This window comes from Pecten maximus, chromosome 11 (genome assembly GCF_902652985.1).
Source record: "Pecten maximus chromosome 11, xPecMax1.1, whole genome shotgun sequence".
Lineage (NCBI taxonomy): Eukaryota > Metazoa > Mollusca > Bivalvia > Pectinida > Pectinidae > Pecten > Pecten maximus.
Genome location: NC_047025.1, coordinates 31,046,000 through 31,066,723, shown reverse-complemented (window position 1 = coordinate 31,066,723; position 20,724 = coordinate 31,046,000). Strand labels below are relative to the sequence as shown.

At 34.4% G+C, this 20,724-nt stretch overlaps 1 protein-coding gene across 1 annotated transcript in view; it reads left to right on the top strand.

Annotated features, from left to right (window-relative positions):
- The first annotated feature begins 241 nt into the window (after positions 1-241).
- LOC117338556 overlaps positions 242-20,724 on the top strand; it is a 28,084-nt gene continuing 7,601 nt past the window's right edge. The window contains exons 1-7 of the mRNA XM_033899915.1: positions 242-507; positions 3,149-3,362; positions 4,520-4,651; positions 6,450-6,576; positions 8,122-8,176; positions 12,282-12,495; positions 14,300-14,431. Of these exons, the coding sequence (XP_033755806.1) occupies positions 469-507; positions 3,149-3,362; positions 4,520-4,651; positions 6,450-6,576; positions 8,122-8,176; positions 12,282-12,495; positions 14,300-14,431 (913 nt within the window). The 5' untranslated portion in view covers positions 242-468. The remainder of the gene's footprint in view (positions 508-3,148; positions 3,363-4,519; positions 4,652-6,449; positions 6,577-8,121; positions 8,177-12,281; positions 12,496-14,299; positions 14,432-20,724) is intronic.

Genomic DNA, 20,724 nt, shown 5'->3' with positions numbered 1-20,724 from the left:
GACACTTCATCATCAACCACTTACCTCGATCTTTACTTTACTAATAGGGGATTACAACTGAATTGTATGATACAGAAAATTAAAAATGGGAAATTAGAACTAAAGAACTCTGGTGACATGAACTACTGATAGACGGTTTATGACTTCTATCTTGTAGGTTGTTTCTAAATGCATGTGAATACTAGATAGTGAAAACATATGGCCGTGCACTAAATCTCCGACCATTTTTTTTCTTTTGTGCATAATGATGATATATAATGTAAATACAAGTAAGGTAACTAATATCGTCCGTCTATAACACTGACTCTGATCCTTCATCTGTAAATTATTAATTAAAAGGTTTCCATCTAACATGGATGTCATTTATTTATGGATAAAATGAGTTCTCGATACGTCATCCTCCATATTGCTGACTCATCTGTACTAACTGGAATGGTGTATAAATAGATTTGGTAAAGTCTCGTACACATGCCGCTAGAAACCAAAGGAGCATTCATCATCATGAAGGTAAGCTATTACTTTGAATTTCAAACAAAATATTTGGTTATTTCATGTCCTGCTGTCAGAGTTGATAGTCTACTGGAGAGTTACAACTTATTTATATATGCAACTAGATGGAGTATAACGCATAAAAGAAAATATGCATATAGAGCATATTTATGTATTGAACCGTATGGAGTATAAAACGTATAGAACATATTTATGTATTAAACCGTATGGAGTATGAAACATATAGAACATATTTATGTATTGAACCGTATGGAGTATAAAACATATAGAACATATTTATGTATTGAACCGTATGGAGTATGAAACATATAGAACATATTTATGTATTGAACCGTATGGAGTATAAAACGTATAGAACATATTTATGTATTAAACCGTATGGATTATGAAACATATAGAACATATTTATGTATTAAACCGTATGGAGTATAAAACATATAGAACATATTTATGTATTGAACCGTATGGAGTATGAAACATATAGAACATATTTATTTATTGAACCGTATGGAGTATGAAACATATAGAACATATTTATGTATTGAACCGTATGGAGTATGAAACATATAGAACATATTTATGTATTGAACCGTATGGAGTATAAAACGTATAGAACATATTTATGTATTAAACCGTATGGAGTATGAAACATATAGAACATATTTATGTATTAAACCGTATGGAGTATAAAACATATAGAACATATTTATGTATTGAACCGTATGGAGTATAAAACATATAGAACATATTTATGTATTGAACCGTATGGAGTATGAAACATATAGAACATATTTATTTATCGAACCGTATGGAGTATGAAACATATAGAACATATTTATGTATTGAACCGTATGGAGTATGAAACATATAGAACATATTTATGTATTGAACCGTATGGAGTATGAAACATATAGAACATATTTATGTATTGAACCGTATGGAGTATGAAACATATAGAACATATTTATTTATTGAACCGTATGGAGTATGAAACATATAGAACATATTTATGTATTGAACCGTATGGAGTATGAAACATATAGAACATATTTATGTATTGAACCGTATGGAGTATGAAACATATAGAACATATTTATATATTGAACCGTATGGAGTATGAAACATATAGAACATATTTATGTATTGAACCGTATGGAGTATAAAACGTATAGAACATATTTATGTATTGAACCGTATGGAGTATAAACGTATAGAACATATTTATGTATTGAACTGTATGGAGTATAAAACGTATAGAGCATATTTATGTATTAAACCGTATGGAGTATAGAACATATTTATGTATTAAACCGTATGGAGTATAAAACGTATAGAACATATTTATTTATTGAACCGTATGGAGTATAAAACGTATAGAACATATTTATTTATTGAACCGTATGGAGTATAAAACGTATAGAGCATATTTATGTATTAAACCGTATGGAGTATAGAACATATTTATGTATTAAACCGTATGGAGTATAAAACGTATAGAACATATTTATTTATTGAACAGACTAGGCTAGGACCCGTGCATAAAGAACATACAAATTGTATTTATGTATTGAACCGTATTGAATATAAAACATGAAGAGCATATTTATGTTGTGAACCGTATGGAGTATAACACATATTTATGCATTGAACCGTATGGAGTATAACACATATTCATGTATTGAACCATATGGAGTATAAAACATAAAATAAACAACACATTTTATACATGGAACCGTATGAAGTTCAAACATAAAGAACATTCTATACAAAGAACCGTATGGAGTATACAATATTAACAACATGTTTTTACATTGAACCGTATAGACTATAAAATACACTAGTGAAGAAAAGAAACGCAAGTTCGGTTTTTCCAATATAACTTTTAGACACGTGGTCAAAATTCATTTAAATTTCACACTAAGCTAACTCCGTCCACCGTGAAAATGTTCATTTAAAACCCAGTCCATTGTAACCCCGCTCGACGCTTCATGCTTTCAGCAGAATTTTCTAGAAAGTGTGCATCCGGGGTACTATTGCACGATTCGTGCTAGTACATAATTACAAATCTAATATTGCAACAATACAGATCAGTTACACAACATTTCTATCCGAAGCGATTATACAATGAAATACTGCAGGGGCATTCGCAACGTCATGTAGCCAAGCAATATAGTGTACATGAAACAACAATATCCCGTTTATTTGGGCATCTCTGAGTCACAGGGAGATTGAGTGATTGTCCCAGGTGCAGACGCCTGCGTATTACATCGCGACGTCAAGATAGAGACATTTACGTTTCTTGTAAGAAAGACGACAACATGTCTATCGACGTCGTGGTAAGCGATATTCTAACTCTTGCATAAAGGAAAGCGACATATTAAGATTGTTCCACGCGGCGAAAACCCATGATCTCGCAATCAAAATTTTAGTAGCTATATGATATATATATCTATATATATATATTCGATACATCTAATAGATAATTGATTTCAAGAGAACCAGAAATTTGTTGAATTAGTATTTCAATTGTTCTATAGAGATGGAGTATGCTCATTTTTAACCTTCCTTTATCTCTGTCAATTTTGTACTTTTACTTTTCCCTGTCGATTACTGATAATTTCCATGAACTCTTTTTTAGGTTTTGGTTTATATTTTGTTTGCTGGCCTGACTGTGACATCAGCGTTACTTATCAGCACAGCCAATGACTACCACGGCCCAATGGACTTCTCATGCAAAGACAACAGTACATTACGTCATATTTTTAGTCACCATGCCAACTCACGTGAGGACAGGGTATGGTCATTGGGCTGCTATACTGGAATAGAAATGGTCTATGACTGCCAATGGACAGGCACGTAGTTATGGAGTTTACGAGTTTGACTGAGTTTAATTAAAGTTAATTTATTTCTAAATAAAACCATTTAAAAGGGAAGGTACGCTGACATCATCAGGGCACTTCTTAGTAGCGCAAACTATCCTGTATCATCATTGCCTAGGTAACGGTTTAATTGAAGCGTTCTTTGAAAACATTGATGAATGTTGCTATGAATTTGGAGGTCATTGCATCCCAATATGATTGTTCACAAGTCAAACGTTATTGTTGTACAAACTATGTTTGTCTATTTTCTGCAATACTTACATTCTGAACTTCACATGCTTTGACCTATACTAACAACAATAAAATCCATATGTAAATATAATACATACTGTAAATATATATCCTTTGGTGTACCCTCATCTGACCAAATCATCAAATCTCGAGAATAGAGATTTAATTAATTGGTGTACTTGAATCATTTGCTATAGGAATCTTTAAGCATTGTATATGGTATAGCATATATATTCATATTTTAATCATCGAAATGCTTCCAGTGCGAAAAAAGGGGAAATAAGAACACCACTAAAAACCACTTAAAAATAACGTTTACAGTATTTTACTGAAAATACAATTAAACATTACCACAAAACTACTTAATGCTTTAAATAATTGTCAAAAATCATACGAAATGAATTGGCTCATTGCATGAACTGTGGTAATCCTAATTATTATTGTTAACACTAGTGGACGCTTTCGAATCTTGGAGTCGCTTAAAAAAACAATAACACAATCAGTTCGATAGACAACTCCCCTCTGTTCCATCCCACTCTCTCCTTTCACTCCATACTATACCCAATTCAACTCAATTTCATATCTGTTCTCGTCAGCTGAAGGGCTGCGAGACCGTAATAGCGGCCGTAAAACCCTTTAACTGGAAACATTATAATGGGATCTTGGTAGGAAGGTCATTTTCTGTCCCTAAATTTTAATGGAAGTCCCAATATATATGATGTTTAATCATTTTCAAATATTTGGATTTTCATGTTGATGATTAAAATGGCATGCGCGCAGTTTCGTTCGCTGTACATGTATATTGATTCCGACATCAGTCAGCCATGTGTTGAGGTACTGTAGACTTACGTTTTTGTACGTTTATCCCATCTATTGACCCGCTGTTATAATTCCTTCAGGCTACGTGAACGATTACGACCGACCGTTTGATTTTCAATGTCCTGGAGATGACTTTATCAACGGCTTGAGAAGTATCCATGACCACGGTCCTAAGGACAGACGCTGGGCTTTTCAGTGTTGTAAGATGAGAGGTAAATATCATGTTATCATACTGATAAAATGTTAATATTACTCACATATACCTTCCTTACTATTGATACGTTAACATTACTCATAGATATCTTCCTTACTATTGATACGTTAACATTACTCATAGATACCTTCCTTAATATTGATACGTTAACATTACTCACAGATACCTTCCTTACTATTGATATCTTCCCTACTATTGGTATGTTGAGTAAGTTTATATAAGATGCAATTACTGTAATTTAAAAAAAAAGTTTTAATATGTGCTTGACCTTGATTACAGTGTCCTGTATACAATGAGTGAATATTCATTATGTGTCTGTATGCAGAAGAGGTGTAAAGCTAAATATACTAATTTGTAATACACAAGTCTGTCGGGCATTTTGTCGGAAAGTTTATATTTTTAGTGGTTTTGATGCAAAAATAATGCTTTACAACACGAAACATGTTTTAGAAATGGATGGTCCTGGCACATAGCAGACTCCAATGGAGCGAAACAAAATCCCGAACCTTGTACAGCATGGTGCGTCTTTTATGTACAACAATGAAAGTAGATACTATATTGAATTTTGTCCTGATTATTTCGTCTTTTAGGTCTATTTCGTTAACAGTGTTTCCCCATAAATTCTAATACAATAACGACAGACGATAACAAGGTCCCAACATGTCTTTAAAGTGATATTTTGTATATTATGAACAATATGTACAACAAACAAAGTATTTTAATAGGTTAGAGGTTAATCTAATTGTTTTATGTGTATATTTAAGTACTTTTATAGTGCTCCCCTGGAGTTTGATATATACCAGGAACCGTAACATCCTCTATCATAACATGTTGTTATGACTCGGTACGAAAGGAGCACCTGTAAATAACCAATGACATGTTGACAATTATATGTTATACCTTTCGGTACGAAAGGAGCACCTGTAAATAACCAATGACATGTTGACAATTATATTTTCTTATCAATATTTAACCTACAGAGACGTTTGAAAGCATGAAACAATGCAAACTACAACGACTTCTTTCTTCGCATTTGGTCAGTTTGGATGGCTATATTTCTACGTCCCTTTACGAGTTACCAGGGACTTAACCATGTATTTCTGATCTGTCTGTCCGTTTGTCCGTCACACTCGTTGTAATCTCCCGGTAGCATTTACAAACAGATTTTGAGGAAATTTTACAGTTATACTTGTATTGTATTTACTTTGAGCAAGTTCGGATATCGGTGTTGATAAGCTGAAGGTATGTTACAAAAAAGCACTCTTGATCAATCCAGCAGTTACTTTTACTAACAGAAAAGCCATGTTCGCATTAAACATATACATACATTGAACAAGTTTGAAATTATTGTGTTCAGCGTTATTGTGACCAGAAGAATGAAGTCGAAGTCACTTGTTCATTACCTACTGTCTATATTCAGTAGCAGGTCTGGATGTCTATTAACACACATGATTGACCAAAGGTCTATGTAATTACAAATGGAACTGCACACGTATGTTTTATCATACAAGCTTAAATATAACCTAAATCTTACCAGTAAGTTCATTGTAACGAGACATTCCCCACTAGGCCAGTGTTGTGAGCCTTAAGATCCCCTCTCAATATTTCTGAGCTTCATTCGATCTATTTTAGTTTCTTTAGTCCCTCCTAGGTGTCGCCGCGCGGGGACCTTAGCATCACTGGTGAGTCTTAGAGGAACGGGACAACTGTGTGATCCAGAATTTATACCGAAATGTGCTATTACATAATGTGTCTATTGTTGAAAACTGTCCCTATTCACAATTGATTTAATTCAGGTCGCATAAGACGCGACTGCGAGGATACTGGGTTTTTAAACGATTACGACGGTGACTTAAACTACACGACAACCAAGACTAACCAGCTCTTCCATGGCTGGATCAGTATCCACAACAACGGACATGAGTAAGTATGACACTGGTATGGTCATTTTCAGGTCATGACCCGAAGGGTCAGGATGATCTCTACCGATCATCGTCCTTCGTCCGTCATCGTTCGCCGTACTCCTTGCGCCGTCCGCCATCCGTAAACTTTTCACTTTTCAAGCTTCTTCTTTCCGTGGGATTCGGCTCTAAATTACCTGAAATGATTCTGAGATGGTCCTGGTCCAATTGATGTTACTTTTCGGGTAGGTCCGAAATCCAAGATGGCAGCCATCTTGAAAAACTACATTTTAATTTCTTTTCCAGTTCCACTGGTGCCATTAACTGAAAATTTGAAGGGATGTTATGGAAGGGGAGCCAACAAAGTGTTGTTATTTTTTCGACCTCGTAAGAACTTTGCCATGGCAGCTATGGCAGACATTTTGTAACATGATCGCACAATCATGGTTTCCTGGATTACATCTTTCTCAAATTTCTTCTCAAGCTCTATCTGTGACATTTAGTTCAAACTTGCTTAAAATGATACTCCGATAGTCCTGTACCAAGTGTTATTTTTCGCTAGGGTCAGAAATTCATGATGGCCGCCGTGGTCAACAATACCACTATACTTGCTACCAAGTATGTGTACTACGATAGTACAATGTTAGAGTTAAATGACCGTTAAGGCCCATGGGCCTCTTGTTTAACTGCATGTCAAGTTTTCTTTACAATTTTAATAATGACACTGTTCAGAATATACTGTAAATCACTTAGATTTTGCGAGTACTTTATTTCGCGATTTTACTTCTTCGGACATATTCGCGAATACATTATTTCGCGAACGATTAACTATTATAGTCATGGACTAAGCAAGACTCCTATATCGGTAAACAATAGCTTGGTCGACCTGCAAAGGTGTTATAAATATTCGCGAAGAATTTAAATTTGCGATTGTCTCTTCTCGCGTATTAACGCGAAAATCAATCCCACGCGAAATATGAGTGATTCAAAGTACATGTACTTGATTTTTTAAAAACCAAATAGTCTTAGTTACCTCCGTTTTCTATCAAAACTTTAGGCCCTTGGTATCGACGAGTCAGTCCTGAAGACTTTCTATGGTACCTAATTTGTGTGTTTTGTACAAACCTTAGACTACATGGCTCTCTGACCCCATTAACGTATCATTGTAACTGTTTCATAAGTTACTATGTTTAATATAAATATATATGGGTAAAACATGCTGTAAGCGTTATAACACTCCTATAAACAATATACTGACAGATATGAAGGGTTTTTGATTTGCTGAATCACTGTGTACTTTATAGGGTAAACTATCGACGCCATTTATTTTACTCACTTATTGCCGTTTAGGCAAAGGGCGAAAATGAAGGTTAGTTTAAAGTGCAACCAAATGTTGCTATGTATATAATGGTGGGAATATAACTCCGGACAGAAAACAAGTTTATTGGATGAAGGTACAAAGGCTATGCATTTGTCAAAATTTTCTCTAGGAAGTGGACATGCTAACTCCATGATACGTTGAATATTAATAATTAAGTTGCCTAAAACTTTTTGTTCTCATTCACAGGGATAGAATATTTGACTTCGAAGTATGCGATTATGTGCAAGATGGAACCACCGGATGATACATAACTGTGTTATCTTGTTAAAACATGAAAACAATTAAATATATGTAACTGATTTGTTTAGGTTTTTGTTTTTGTTTGTATCGACAGTTACTTTTACTTTTATGTATAATCTACTAGTACTACATCTTCGCTAGCCAAGGCTTCTGATTACGTTTTGCTCCACGAATCCTTGGGAGATATAGTCGTGTTTAAACCGTCGCGCCCTGGAATCCCAGGGCATCCAATCAAATCACGTTTTACATTCAGGCTTGGTTTCGCAGTAAACAAAAACTTTGGCGCCCAGTAGAGCTATCTCGTCGACTATGTCATGGAATTTCACCTAAATACAGATACGTTCAATCTCTGGGAAACATTCCCAGTGTTCGATCAATTAATAGAAATTATTGATCACATATCTCATCAAAATGACACAAGCCTCCATGTTTGTAGACATCACCGATGAAGTACATCGGTAATGCTTGTTTTGATTGGTCGGAAATTTCATGCGTAAACGGTGGTAATTTCGAATCTCCGCTAGAGGGCCTGAACTGACGACTATATCTGCCAAGGGTTCGAAGATGACTAGTACTACTGACACTACCAGAGTAAAGTGTTTATTGATTATTTAACAAGGATATGCTAGACCATGTGCTTCTGTTCATCCGCCACAACATCACAATGATGTGAAGAGTTCGCCTTTCCGGATGGGTTGTATCAATTTATTATCAAAATTTCGAGATAAGCATAGGGAGAGGGCGGGTTAAAAAGGATTATCGACAAATAATTTACCTGTATATTACCGGTGTGATTATCTATGGTTACGAGTACCTATAAATACTGTGATTTATAAGTATATTGTGTTGTGTATTGTGATATAGACGTATGTTGTGTTGTGTATTGTGATATAGACGTATATTGTGTTGTGTATTGTTATATAGACGTATATTGTATTGTGTATTGTGATATAGACGTTTATTGTGTTGTGTATTGTGACATAGACGTATATTGTGTTGTGTATTGTGATATAGACGTATGTTGTGTTGTGTATTGTGATATAGACGTTTATTGTGTTGTGTATTGTGATATAGACGTATGTTGTGTTGTGTATTGTGATATAGACGTATATTGTGTTGTGTATTGTGATAAAGACGTATATTGTGTTGTGCATTGTGATATAGACGTATGTTGTGTTGTGTATTGTGATATAGACGTATATTGTGTTGTGTATTGTGATATAGACGTATATTGTGTTGTGTATTGTGATATAGACGTATATTGTGTTGTGTATTGTGATATAGACGTTTATTGTGTTGTGTTGTGTATTGTGATATAGACGTTTATTGTGTTGTGTATTGTGATATAGACGTTTATTGTGTTGTGTTGTGTATTGTGATATAGACGTATATTGTGTTGTGTATTGTGATATAGACGTATATTGTGTTGTGTATTGTGATATAGACGTTTATTGTGTTGTGTATTGTGATATAGACGTATATTGTGTTGTGTATTGTGATATAGACGTTAATTGTGAAGTTTATTGTGATATATAAGTATATTGTGAAGTTTATTGTGATATATAAGTATATTGTGTTGTGTATTGTGATATAGACGTATATTGTGTTGTGTATTGTGATATAGACGTTTATTGTGTTGTGTATTGTTATATAGACGTATATTGTGTTGTGTATTGTTATATATACGTATGTTGTGTTGTGTATTGTGATATAGACGTATATTGTGTTCTGTATTGTTATATATACGTATGTTGTGTTGTGTATTGTTATATATACGTATATTGTGTTGTGTATTGTGATATAGACGTATATTGTGTTGTGTATTGTGATATAGACGTATATTGGGAAGTTTATTGTGATATAGACGTATATTGTGTTGTGTATTGTTATATATACGTATGTTGTGTTGTGTATTGTGATATAGACGTATATTGTATTGTATTATGTATTTTACTACAGACATGTATTGTATTGTGTGTTGTACTAAAAATAGACTTTTATTATGTATTGTACTATTGTGTATTGTACTATATATAGACTTATATTGTGTATTGTACTTTAGACTTATACAGTCAAGAACTAAACCGAGTTATGTTTTACTTATACTTATCATTGTCAATGTCGTGATAAACGTCTGGAGTGGGAGGGTTGTAGCATGTCTCTAACTTCATGTGAATAAGAGATAATGAAAACATATGGACGTTCCTAACTTTTTGTTTGTTGATATAACGTGAACCAAGTAAATAACGGTCATTTTGTCAGAACTAATAATAGTGGTATTGTTGAATTGTAGTGTCACAAAATACCTACAGACCAAATCTAAATATCACAGAATGGAAAATGGTGTGAAATTTTGTCAAAACCAAAAATTGGAACTGGGATAGTGTCATAAGCCACATACCAAATTTCATCAGATTCGGATAACACCTTAATGTCGACCTAACAGAGGCTTCTCTGCGGAAACAATGTGGATCTTGTAGTCCCATATCATATTAGACAATCAGAAGCCAGTGAATGGCGGCTATGTTAAAATATGTCATTGAAATTGCATTTTGCACATTTAGAAACTATCGTGGATACCAATGCAAAGTTTCAATATTGTTCGAACAGGATCATCGTCGGAGGCAATCAACCGTGGATATCCGACAATGGATAGCAGTTTCTGAAGAAAATTTTATTTTGAGAATAAACATACTTTCAAGTACCGAACTTCTTTTGCAGACTTAATAAGAATAAAAATTGACAAACAAATACAAGTCCTCCACTTGGTCTTAGGGATCTGATAAGAAACAGAGGAAAAGCAAAGAAGTCCTCACTCCGTTCGTGGGATTAAATGATAGAAAAAACGAGCAAAACAATTCATTTGAGGACATAATTACACTTAACATTACCTATCAAGGTCATACTTTGAAAGTTACATATTGTCCAATGATGGTACGTTATAAAGCTAGTTAATGCGTCATTTCTAGACATATTACCATACGACTGGATATCTTATCTGACTTCCTTGTATTGCACATAAATAGGTTTGTCCGACTCTGATTATCATACACCTGTCGTTGAACTCCTAGTGCTTCAGCATGGTTGCCATGAAGGTAAACTAAACGTACCGCTGTAATCTCTGTAAGGTGCATGTCATACTGTCGGCTTCTGAGTCAAATGATTCGAATATCGGATAGAAAATATTTATTGCAATTTTAACTTTTTATTTTTAATCCCGTATTTTGAAATCTATGTCGTTATAGTTTATGTTCATTTTACTTTTTAAATGTTTTGTTTTTAATTTGAAGTACGCTGTATTAAGGTTTTCATTTTTTAGAATATTTGATGTGTGCTTGATAAAATAATAGTAATGCAATAGGTATACACATTACAAAATTAATTAATTGGCAAATCAGTACCTTTATTAATAAATTAGGATTGTAAAGTACCATATCCAAAAACACTGGAAAACATTTTTTAGGCCATCAATATTTACAATGATATTGTTCAAAAGGTGTTTCAGAAGTCACTAACATGCGCGGCTTTGGAGTTACCTACCTTTAAGTGCGTGCCTCGTATTACCTGACCTAGTCTACCATATCATACATATCGTAATACACAATGGAATAAGGCTACTTACATCAATAAATGACGCCATACAGAAAACACACCACATGTTTGATACATAAAAATAGCCTTCCTTCCATTTGTGTTAATATAATATGGAATCTAACTTGTTAAATGACTTAATATGTCACTCGTCTTATAAGATGTCTGCAAGACATAAATGCCCCGCTGCCACATGACACCCCAAAACACAGTTTAGTGAGGATCACATCAGCAGTTCCTGAGATTAGCTAGTTACATTGCATCGGGACGGGACGGGACGGGACGGGACGGGACGGACATGGGTGTCACCCATCTCATGGCGGGGGCATAACAAAACACAACAAAAACCAGAAAAACTAGAGTGTATTCTCAGGGTGAAATGCTTCGAGATTTATTTAGTTTGCACTTCGTTTTTTTTTTGTGTGTGTTATATGCTCTTAACATAAAAATGATATGCAAGTTATTGCTAAAATAAATATTTGATTGATGAGAACTCTAATTGCAATTTTGTGCAGATTTTGGTTTGTTTCCTGGTTGCTGTTCTATCTGTGACGTCAGCGTTTCTTGTCAGCACAGTCAATGACTACGACCAACCAATGGACTTTTCATGCGAAGGAAATAGTACGCTACGTCATATTTCTAGTCACCATAACAACCACCACGAGGACAGAGTATGGTCCATGGGATGCTATACTGGTATCGCACCTGTGTATGACTGCCAATGGACAGGTACGCAATTTTGATCAAAGTACACTGTAGTTGCTAATCAGTCAAACTGTAAAAAGAAATTATTGGGAAATCATACCACCACTGATACCCTCGACAGGCTTCAGCGAGTCAATGTATATTGTGTGCATAGTTTAAAGCCAACCATATGCATGCGAGGCAATGAATAGGTGCAACAAAAATGTATATATATACTTTACAACATAAGATCAATGTCCAAGGAATTTTTTAAGAAAAGAAATCAAGGAGCTCCACAGGAAGGTGGAGAGTCAACTTTAAAGAGGTCCAGAAGCTGATAACTTAAAAAAGACCGACGACTGATATAACGGGTGTCTTCTCAGTCGTGTTCTGTATGAGGTCTGTTATTGTATTATCCTATTTTTGTATTTGCCGTATGTTGCAACCTATAACGAAGCATGATTTTATGAAAGTTCTTGTGTTACTGTTCTCGCATTCAAATGCTGGCATATAACAGGCAATGCAAGCCTTTCCCTCGGTCCCTGAGGATATGACAGACTGCATTTCCCTCGGTCCCTGAGGATATGACAGACTGCCTTTCCCTCGGTCCCTGAGGATATGACAGACTGCCTTTCCCTCGGTCCCTGAGGATATGACAGACTGCATTTCCCTCGGTCCCTGAGGATATGACAGACTGCCTTTCCCTCGGTCCCTGAGGATATGACAGACTGCCTTTCCCTCGGTCCCTGAGGATATGACAGACTAGAGCTTCTCATTGTAACACATTTTCAGGGTTGTTTTTTTTACAATTTTGTCCGGGTTATGAATCTAATCAAATTTGAATGATTTCTTATTGAACATAAGCAAAGACAATGTAACCCTAAGTGGCATTTTCTTGTATAGACTATAATAAACGTCACCCTTTCCAAAGACACGAACTTTTACTCCTGAGTCCACGACTGCAAATAAAACATCTCAAGCATTTCCAGCAAGGGAAATCGACCAGCTATGAAAATATAGGCATGCCGTAAAATTGCCATCTCATACTAATAATTCTAAAAGGTATACATTAAACGCAACCACAAACAAAGAGTTCAATAAAATGTATTTATCCTTTATAAACGAATTACATATAAAGTAAACTTCACCCTCTCCCCAGAGAGAAATAGGACACCCTGATGTCATGAAATTCACAATTTAGAGCAATAATGAAATAATTGAGGGAAAACAAAACCAGAAACAAAGCAAAATATAGAAAGGAAAATGGAGAAAGAAAACGATAAAAGAAATGCACACATAAACACCACAAAGAGTTACTACGTTGATAACGAAGAAAAAAAAACAATGTTCTACGGGATTCGAGCTCGTAAAAAGTATCGTTGCGCTCACAGACGCAACTTATTGACCCTCACGACTGATTCGTCAACGTAAAAGTGCGGTTTATTTTGTTTAATGTCCTATTAACGACCAGTGTCATTTAAAGACGTGCCCGGTTTTGGAGGTGGAGGAAAGCCGGAGTACCATTAGAAAAAAACACCAACCTTTGGTCAGTACCAGGCAGAGAGTGTACAGAGAGTGTACAGAGAGTGTAACAGAAAAACGACAATCGATTATGCGACACGTTATTAATACACAAGTTCCGCATTTTAAAAATACACCAGGAAATTATTAAAACTTGTATTAGTGTTTTTAATCTTACCAGTAAAATTCTATAGTATTCTTCCTAACAATATATAGCAACAATGTGTTTACGATTGACCATTGTATTTTTGTTCAATTATGTGTATTTAGAAAACAATAAACCATAGTTTACATCGTGTTGATATATCAATTGTTATAATTCCTCCAGGCTATGTAAACGATTTTGACGACCCGTTTGACTTTGAATGTCCTGGGGATGAGTTCATCAATGGCGTTAAAAGTTACCATGACAACGGACATGAGGACAGACGTTGGGCTTTTCAATGTTGTAAGATGCTAGGTAAGTATTGACTATGTAGATACTGGAAACATAACTCATTTTGTGAGGTGAACGTTGTGTACAATAACACAATACGATCTATGGAAGGCACGTGTCACTAATTCGTCCGATCAGGATATTCAATTCATTTATTGACTTAAGGTCTATGACCCATCAGTACATAAATTAATATACATGCATATATATATATATATATGAATACAACATGTATTATAATAAAATTACAAAACGTAATTGACTTATTATAGTTAAATACGGAAACAGATTAACCAACATATGTACTATATTATGAGGAATATTAATCAACCATATTGTCTACTGGCAACATCAGCAAAAAATACATTGTATTCCACTTAATCTTACAAGGGCTGCGCCCAATCACAGAATTGATACTAATTATAATACACTGTTACAGAATAAGGATTCTAGGAGAACTTTTATAACATTCAGTCAGAGAGACATGGAAAAAAAGTATGAGATAATACCATTTGGTAAACACGACAGACGGACACCGGGAGGTTCAACAATTATTAGTACACTATTATGCAATAACGTGTTACATCAAAACTCAACACCTACACAAACCGAGTATATTTACACAATTCTGCAACTAAAAGCTTCTTTGATAAATCTTCCTAGCAAATTCAATTCTTTATGACTATTTGTGTTCAGTAATTCTATTACTTTGAAGACTGAAGGTTTTTTCCAAAAATATTTCTTTATATATTTTCGTCTAAGAGTTGAATATTTTTGACATACGAGTAAAAAATGAAATTCATCCTCAACTTCTAAAGAATTACAGTTAATGCAATACCTATGACACCTGGGAATATTCCTATACCTTCCTGATTCTATAGCTAGATTGTGTGCTGAAAGTCTCAATTTTGTTATCATTTTTCTCAATTGACTTGGTAATGATTTGGTGAGGTAGAATTGCAGTGTTTAACCATATGTTTGTATAGATCACATTTACTCGACATATGTAATGAGTTAAACAATGTCTGAGAGGCCTGGTCATTAATTCTTTCTTTTATAATAGGCATATAAACAATATCAGAAGGTAACTGACGTAACCATATATATCCAAATCCAAGTTCAAATAATTTGTGCTTCACATGCAAGAGCCAATTCTGTTTTGGATTAACTTTCTCAATTTCCATGTAGAGCAAGTTGTAAGCCTCTCTTAGTATACAATTATCAGAATTCAACAATTTAAACCAAAATTTTAACATTCTATTAAGTTGCATATTCTTCAGTGGGAGTCGCCCAAGTTCGATATAAATCATAGCGTTACAGGTAGATTTTTTTAACGCACAGTAAGTTTTTACAAAATTCTAAATGTACCTTTTCAACTTCCAAAGCATTATGAGTACTCCATACTTCACAGGCATAGCAAAGAATACTGCTAATATAAGTATCAAACAAATGCAACATAGTTTTTACATTTAAGTTCAAATTATTACACTTTGAACGTAGGGCAAAAAGAGCTTTACGACCTTGTTCGGCTAAATGCTTAGACATCAAGTTAAATTTATTATCAAACTTAAGAAGAAATCCTAAATAACAGAACTGGTCTACCACTGAGATATTTATACCGTTATATGTCCATGTTTCGTTATCTTTGACTTTACCGCCCTTCCGAAAAAACTACGATTTTTGTTTTATCTGTATTAACTGTCATTTTCCATTTATCTGAGTAAGACCTTAAATTATCTAAAAGGCTTTGCAATCCCTCGACTGATTCGGAAATCAGTACAAGATCATCTGCATACAACAGGAGAAAGAGACTCAGTTCTCCGAAATCGTAACTTGGGGCCTCGTTTTCAATAAAGTAGTTTTCAAAATCATTAATGAACAGGGAAAAAAGTAATGGTGATAAAATTTCCCCTTGAAATAAACCGACCTCATTTGAGAAGAAATCTGAGCATTTCCCGTTTAGCAAGACACATGATTTTACTGTATTATATAGAGATTTCACTGTTTTTAAGAAATTACCCCGTATACCCTGTAACTGTGGTCAGAGCGGCACAGCCATACTCAGTATTGATAACACAATAAAGCATTCTGTACAGTATATACATATTTATTTACAGTATTTATAAGACTATTATATAGACAAAATACACACACACTCGCACTCACACTACACATAAAGATATATACAGTCTTTTGAAAAGTTCTGTCCTCTTCCCTTCCAATCAACTCCTCTGGTCCTCTGTACTTATCACGTCACATGAGTTACCAGCTATGAGCGTACATGTAGATACTTCAGTATCTCATAACACTTCAGTGTTAACACAACAATCAGCCGATATCGAAATCATCATCACTGCCACATGGAAACCACACAGGTACACATGTAGGTCGAACTGTTGACCACTGACTTATATGAGTCAACTGCACCACCGGGAAACAAGGCTGGGTTATACCGCCACTGAATATCACATGTAGATGACCCTGTCATGGTCAAAGCTGTTACTGTGTTGGCTGGTCCATCTCACCCAGTTCCCTTGATAATCCACGGTAGAAAGCTGGTAAATACAAAAAATAGGACATAGTTTGTAGAAATCCGTAATCTTCCAGGTAGTTTACAAGTCTCTTCGCGTATACAAGAGCTAGATATTTATTTCACTTACGCGCTTCCATACATTTACACTCCTAACAAACTGGGGTTTCCAGATAAAGAATTTATATATGAATTCATGATAATTAAATAACATTACTTAAATATTACTATAATTACTGAATAATATAGCATACTTATGCGAATTACCAGTTAGGTAAACATGCGGGTCCACAGCGTACAATAAATAACTACAGTCTATCACATATGGGCCTCCATACCTATAGAAAACGCATACGCTTACTTTACACTAAATACATGACAACTATAAATGCTTGACCGGTCTCATACAGGTAAATACTATAATCCAATCGGATAAATACATGGGCAATATAAACCAAAAAGGGCAAACACTTACCACAGTCAGCTTTCTGTGCTTTCACTCATATGAGACAAATATAACAACGTCTCCAATACCTCGAACGATCCTCCGTCCATAGCGTGTCTTACCGATCGTCCATCATCTGGTATCTCTCGCGCCTTATCGAAAACACTTACCTGACAGAGAGGTCCGACTTATAGGTAGCGCACCACTAAATACAAACCCTACATACATACCACATAGAAACACCACAAAATGCTTACCATATTTACCAATCGAGTTATGCGAACGTGACATACCAAATTTAGAAATGATATACCACATGCTTACTCTGTCTACATAGTCGAATGCTTTCCGAAAATCAACAAAACAGCAATAAAGGCGTTTTTTCTTTGAAAGCGTTTTTGTAATTATAGTTTGCAACGCAAATATAGCATCGATAGTACTAACCCCTGGTCGGAAACCAAATTGTGCATCCGTTAAAAGATCGTAAGTTATACAAATATCCATCAATCTCTTGTTTAGAATAGAGGTAAACAATTTGCACAGACAACTTATAAGACTGATGCCACGGAAATTATTGGGATCTGAACGATCACCTTTCTTATGTACCGGTACCACTACAGCTTTTGACCATTCAGACGGAAAACATCCAGAATTTAAAATATTATTGAACAAAATTTGCAACGTGGGAAGAAACATTTGCTTACCGTCAATAAAACCTTCATTTAACAGACAGTCGTTACCATGCGACTTCCCACGTTTGAGGTTATTGATAGCTGTTACAATTTCTTCTCGGGTAATAACTGAATCTAAATCTTCATATATTACAGGATAATCAACTAAAAGTACATCATCATCGAGAGAGAATTACCAGTGCGATCAACATTGTTAGCTATGGCCTGGAAGTGATCAAACAATTGATTTATCGGCATCTGCGGCGAGTTTTTACGTTTGCTTTTGCTGAATTTTTTGTAAAAATATTTTGGGTTGTGTTTTCGCAAGTATTCTAACATATCGCCTTCGTACAGCATGTATTGTTTTTCAATCTTTTTTCCAAAATTTTATATCGTCTTTTTTTTGTTAACTAAAGCCGCATGCGTTGCTGCATTCTTATTCTTATTGAACGTGTGTAGAGCAGATAAATATTGTTTACGCAATAATTTTATTTCGCCGTTGAACCAGAGCTTATCTTCAATTGTTTGATCATTTGGATACACAGACCTATTGTCTACATACTTCCTACAGGAAGCAGACACTGTCTTTTTCATAAAAAAAAGGGTTCCATAATACATTGTAATTCATTGGTAAATCGTTCAACACTGGCATCAATATTTTCTTGATTCAATTCATCAGCTATCAAAATACTATTTTTGAGTTTGTCCACATTGACATTTACAGATTCCAGAAACTGATCTTTAAAATCGTCATTCCATATATATTTAGATCTGGTATTAGAATTAGACTCGCCTGTATTATCTGATTCACTTAAACGTTTGGAAAATAGTTGAACATGCAAAGGGGCATGGTCAGAAAATTCTGTAAAATTTGAAACAATAAATTTTTTCACAGTTGCAAATAAGGTAGAAGGCATTAAAAGATAGTCAATAACACTCATACCGTTATGGTCACAAAATGTAAAATCGTTAAATGAATTACCATCAGTTTCTCTACCGTTTCTAATTCTAACACCAGTTGACTTACATAACTTGATTAGTCTGTTTCCGTATTCATTAATACCTGTATCAGGATTGTTTCGTGGTGGTAACTCTTCATCACTTATATCAACTACATAATCAAATATAGATTCAAAATTATTACGGATTCCATTATGAACGAAATCATAGCATATAAAATCATCTTGATTTCTTGTTCGACTGTTAAAGTCGCCCAACAACATAACATGTTTTGAACCTAATAAATCCAAAATTAAATTTTCTAATTCGGCAAACACATCACAATTATAGTATACATAGTATTGTGAAGAAGTAGGTGGGATATATGCGAAAATAAGCATGATATCCATATCTTTACCAACAAGTTGTTTATGCAAACACACCGGTACTATAGTATTAAAGATTGGGTTACCAACAGATATGTAATTACTGATGTTTTTACGAACTAACAGAACAATACCACCACCCTGAGTGTGCTTTGTCAATTTTCTGGGGATTACTGTGGTGTTAAAATCATCAATGTTCAATTCGTAATCGTTCGGGATATAAACATATACATGTATACCTATCTTTATTTACCTGTATCAGTATTGTCGTACATGAGGAATGGCGTCAACATTGTATACATTGTAGATAAGACAATAACAAAGAACACCACACATGACTACCTGGTATGGAAAACAGGACACTTAAAGAAATGATAAATCTTGGTCCCTGTGATCTTGATTGAAATGGCAATCTAATTCATCTCCAGAGTTGCAAATAATCTTCTTAATATACATTATCATTGTATATTGATATACACTGTACATTACAGAAGCATACAAGATATTAGACATTCAAATATTATACAGACAATATTAACGTCACAAAATATATAACTTACAACAGTGCAAACACGACATCAGACAATAACATTTTATGAAACAAATTATGCAAATATCAGAACAAATATTTCATAGAACACCATTTTAGGCCAAGAGACCAAATAATTTGCCGAAACTCTATATGCATGATGTCCAGTGATGTACCATACCACTTTGGGAGATTCTCGGACAAACTGTCTAAATACATTTATTATATAGTGACCTTAATTACACAGCCACTCTAATGACAATGGAATGTAACATTTAAATAGTGGCAGTGACCACATTACCCTGCATACATCATACACAGTATAATACCATAAGGATACTTTATATTATAAATATCAAATAACAACACAGACAAAATAAACAGTTTGAAATGTGTATTCTTGGAAACTTTTGCCTCAGGGAATTTTCACCCTATGAGTATGACATAAAATTATGTTTTTGACCAATTAACCATATGTGAAGTATTTCAGTAGATAGAAGTGAACCTTTTATTTGTGAAATTTACTCTCTTCTGATTCTGTGAAAATAGCGAAACAAAGGCAAAAGTTTCCCAGTATACAGTATGACTTTGTAAGATCTGATGAACAGAAGCTTACATGTGACCAGACCAAGTTTTATGCATAAGAATGAATATGATTTAGCAAAAATGTCAACTTCATTAATATGTAATTAATTAAATATTAACATATAATAATCATTGTAAATTATTACAGATTCCATTGCACTGCAATGTCTTAAAATTGAACAAAACAAAGTTATTCAATATGACTAACACCATGTTATAAAATAACAAGCTA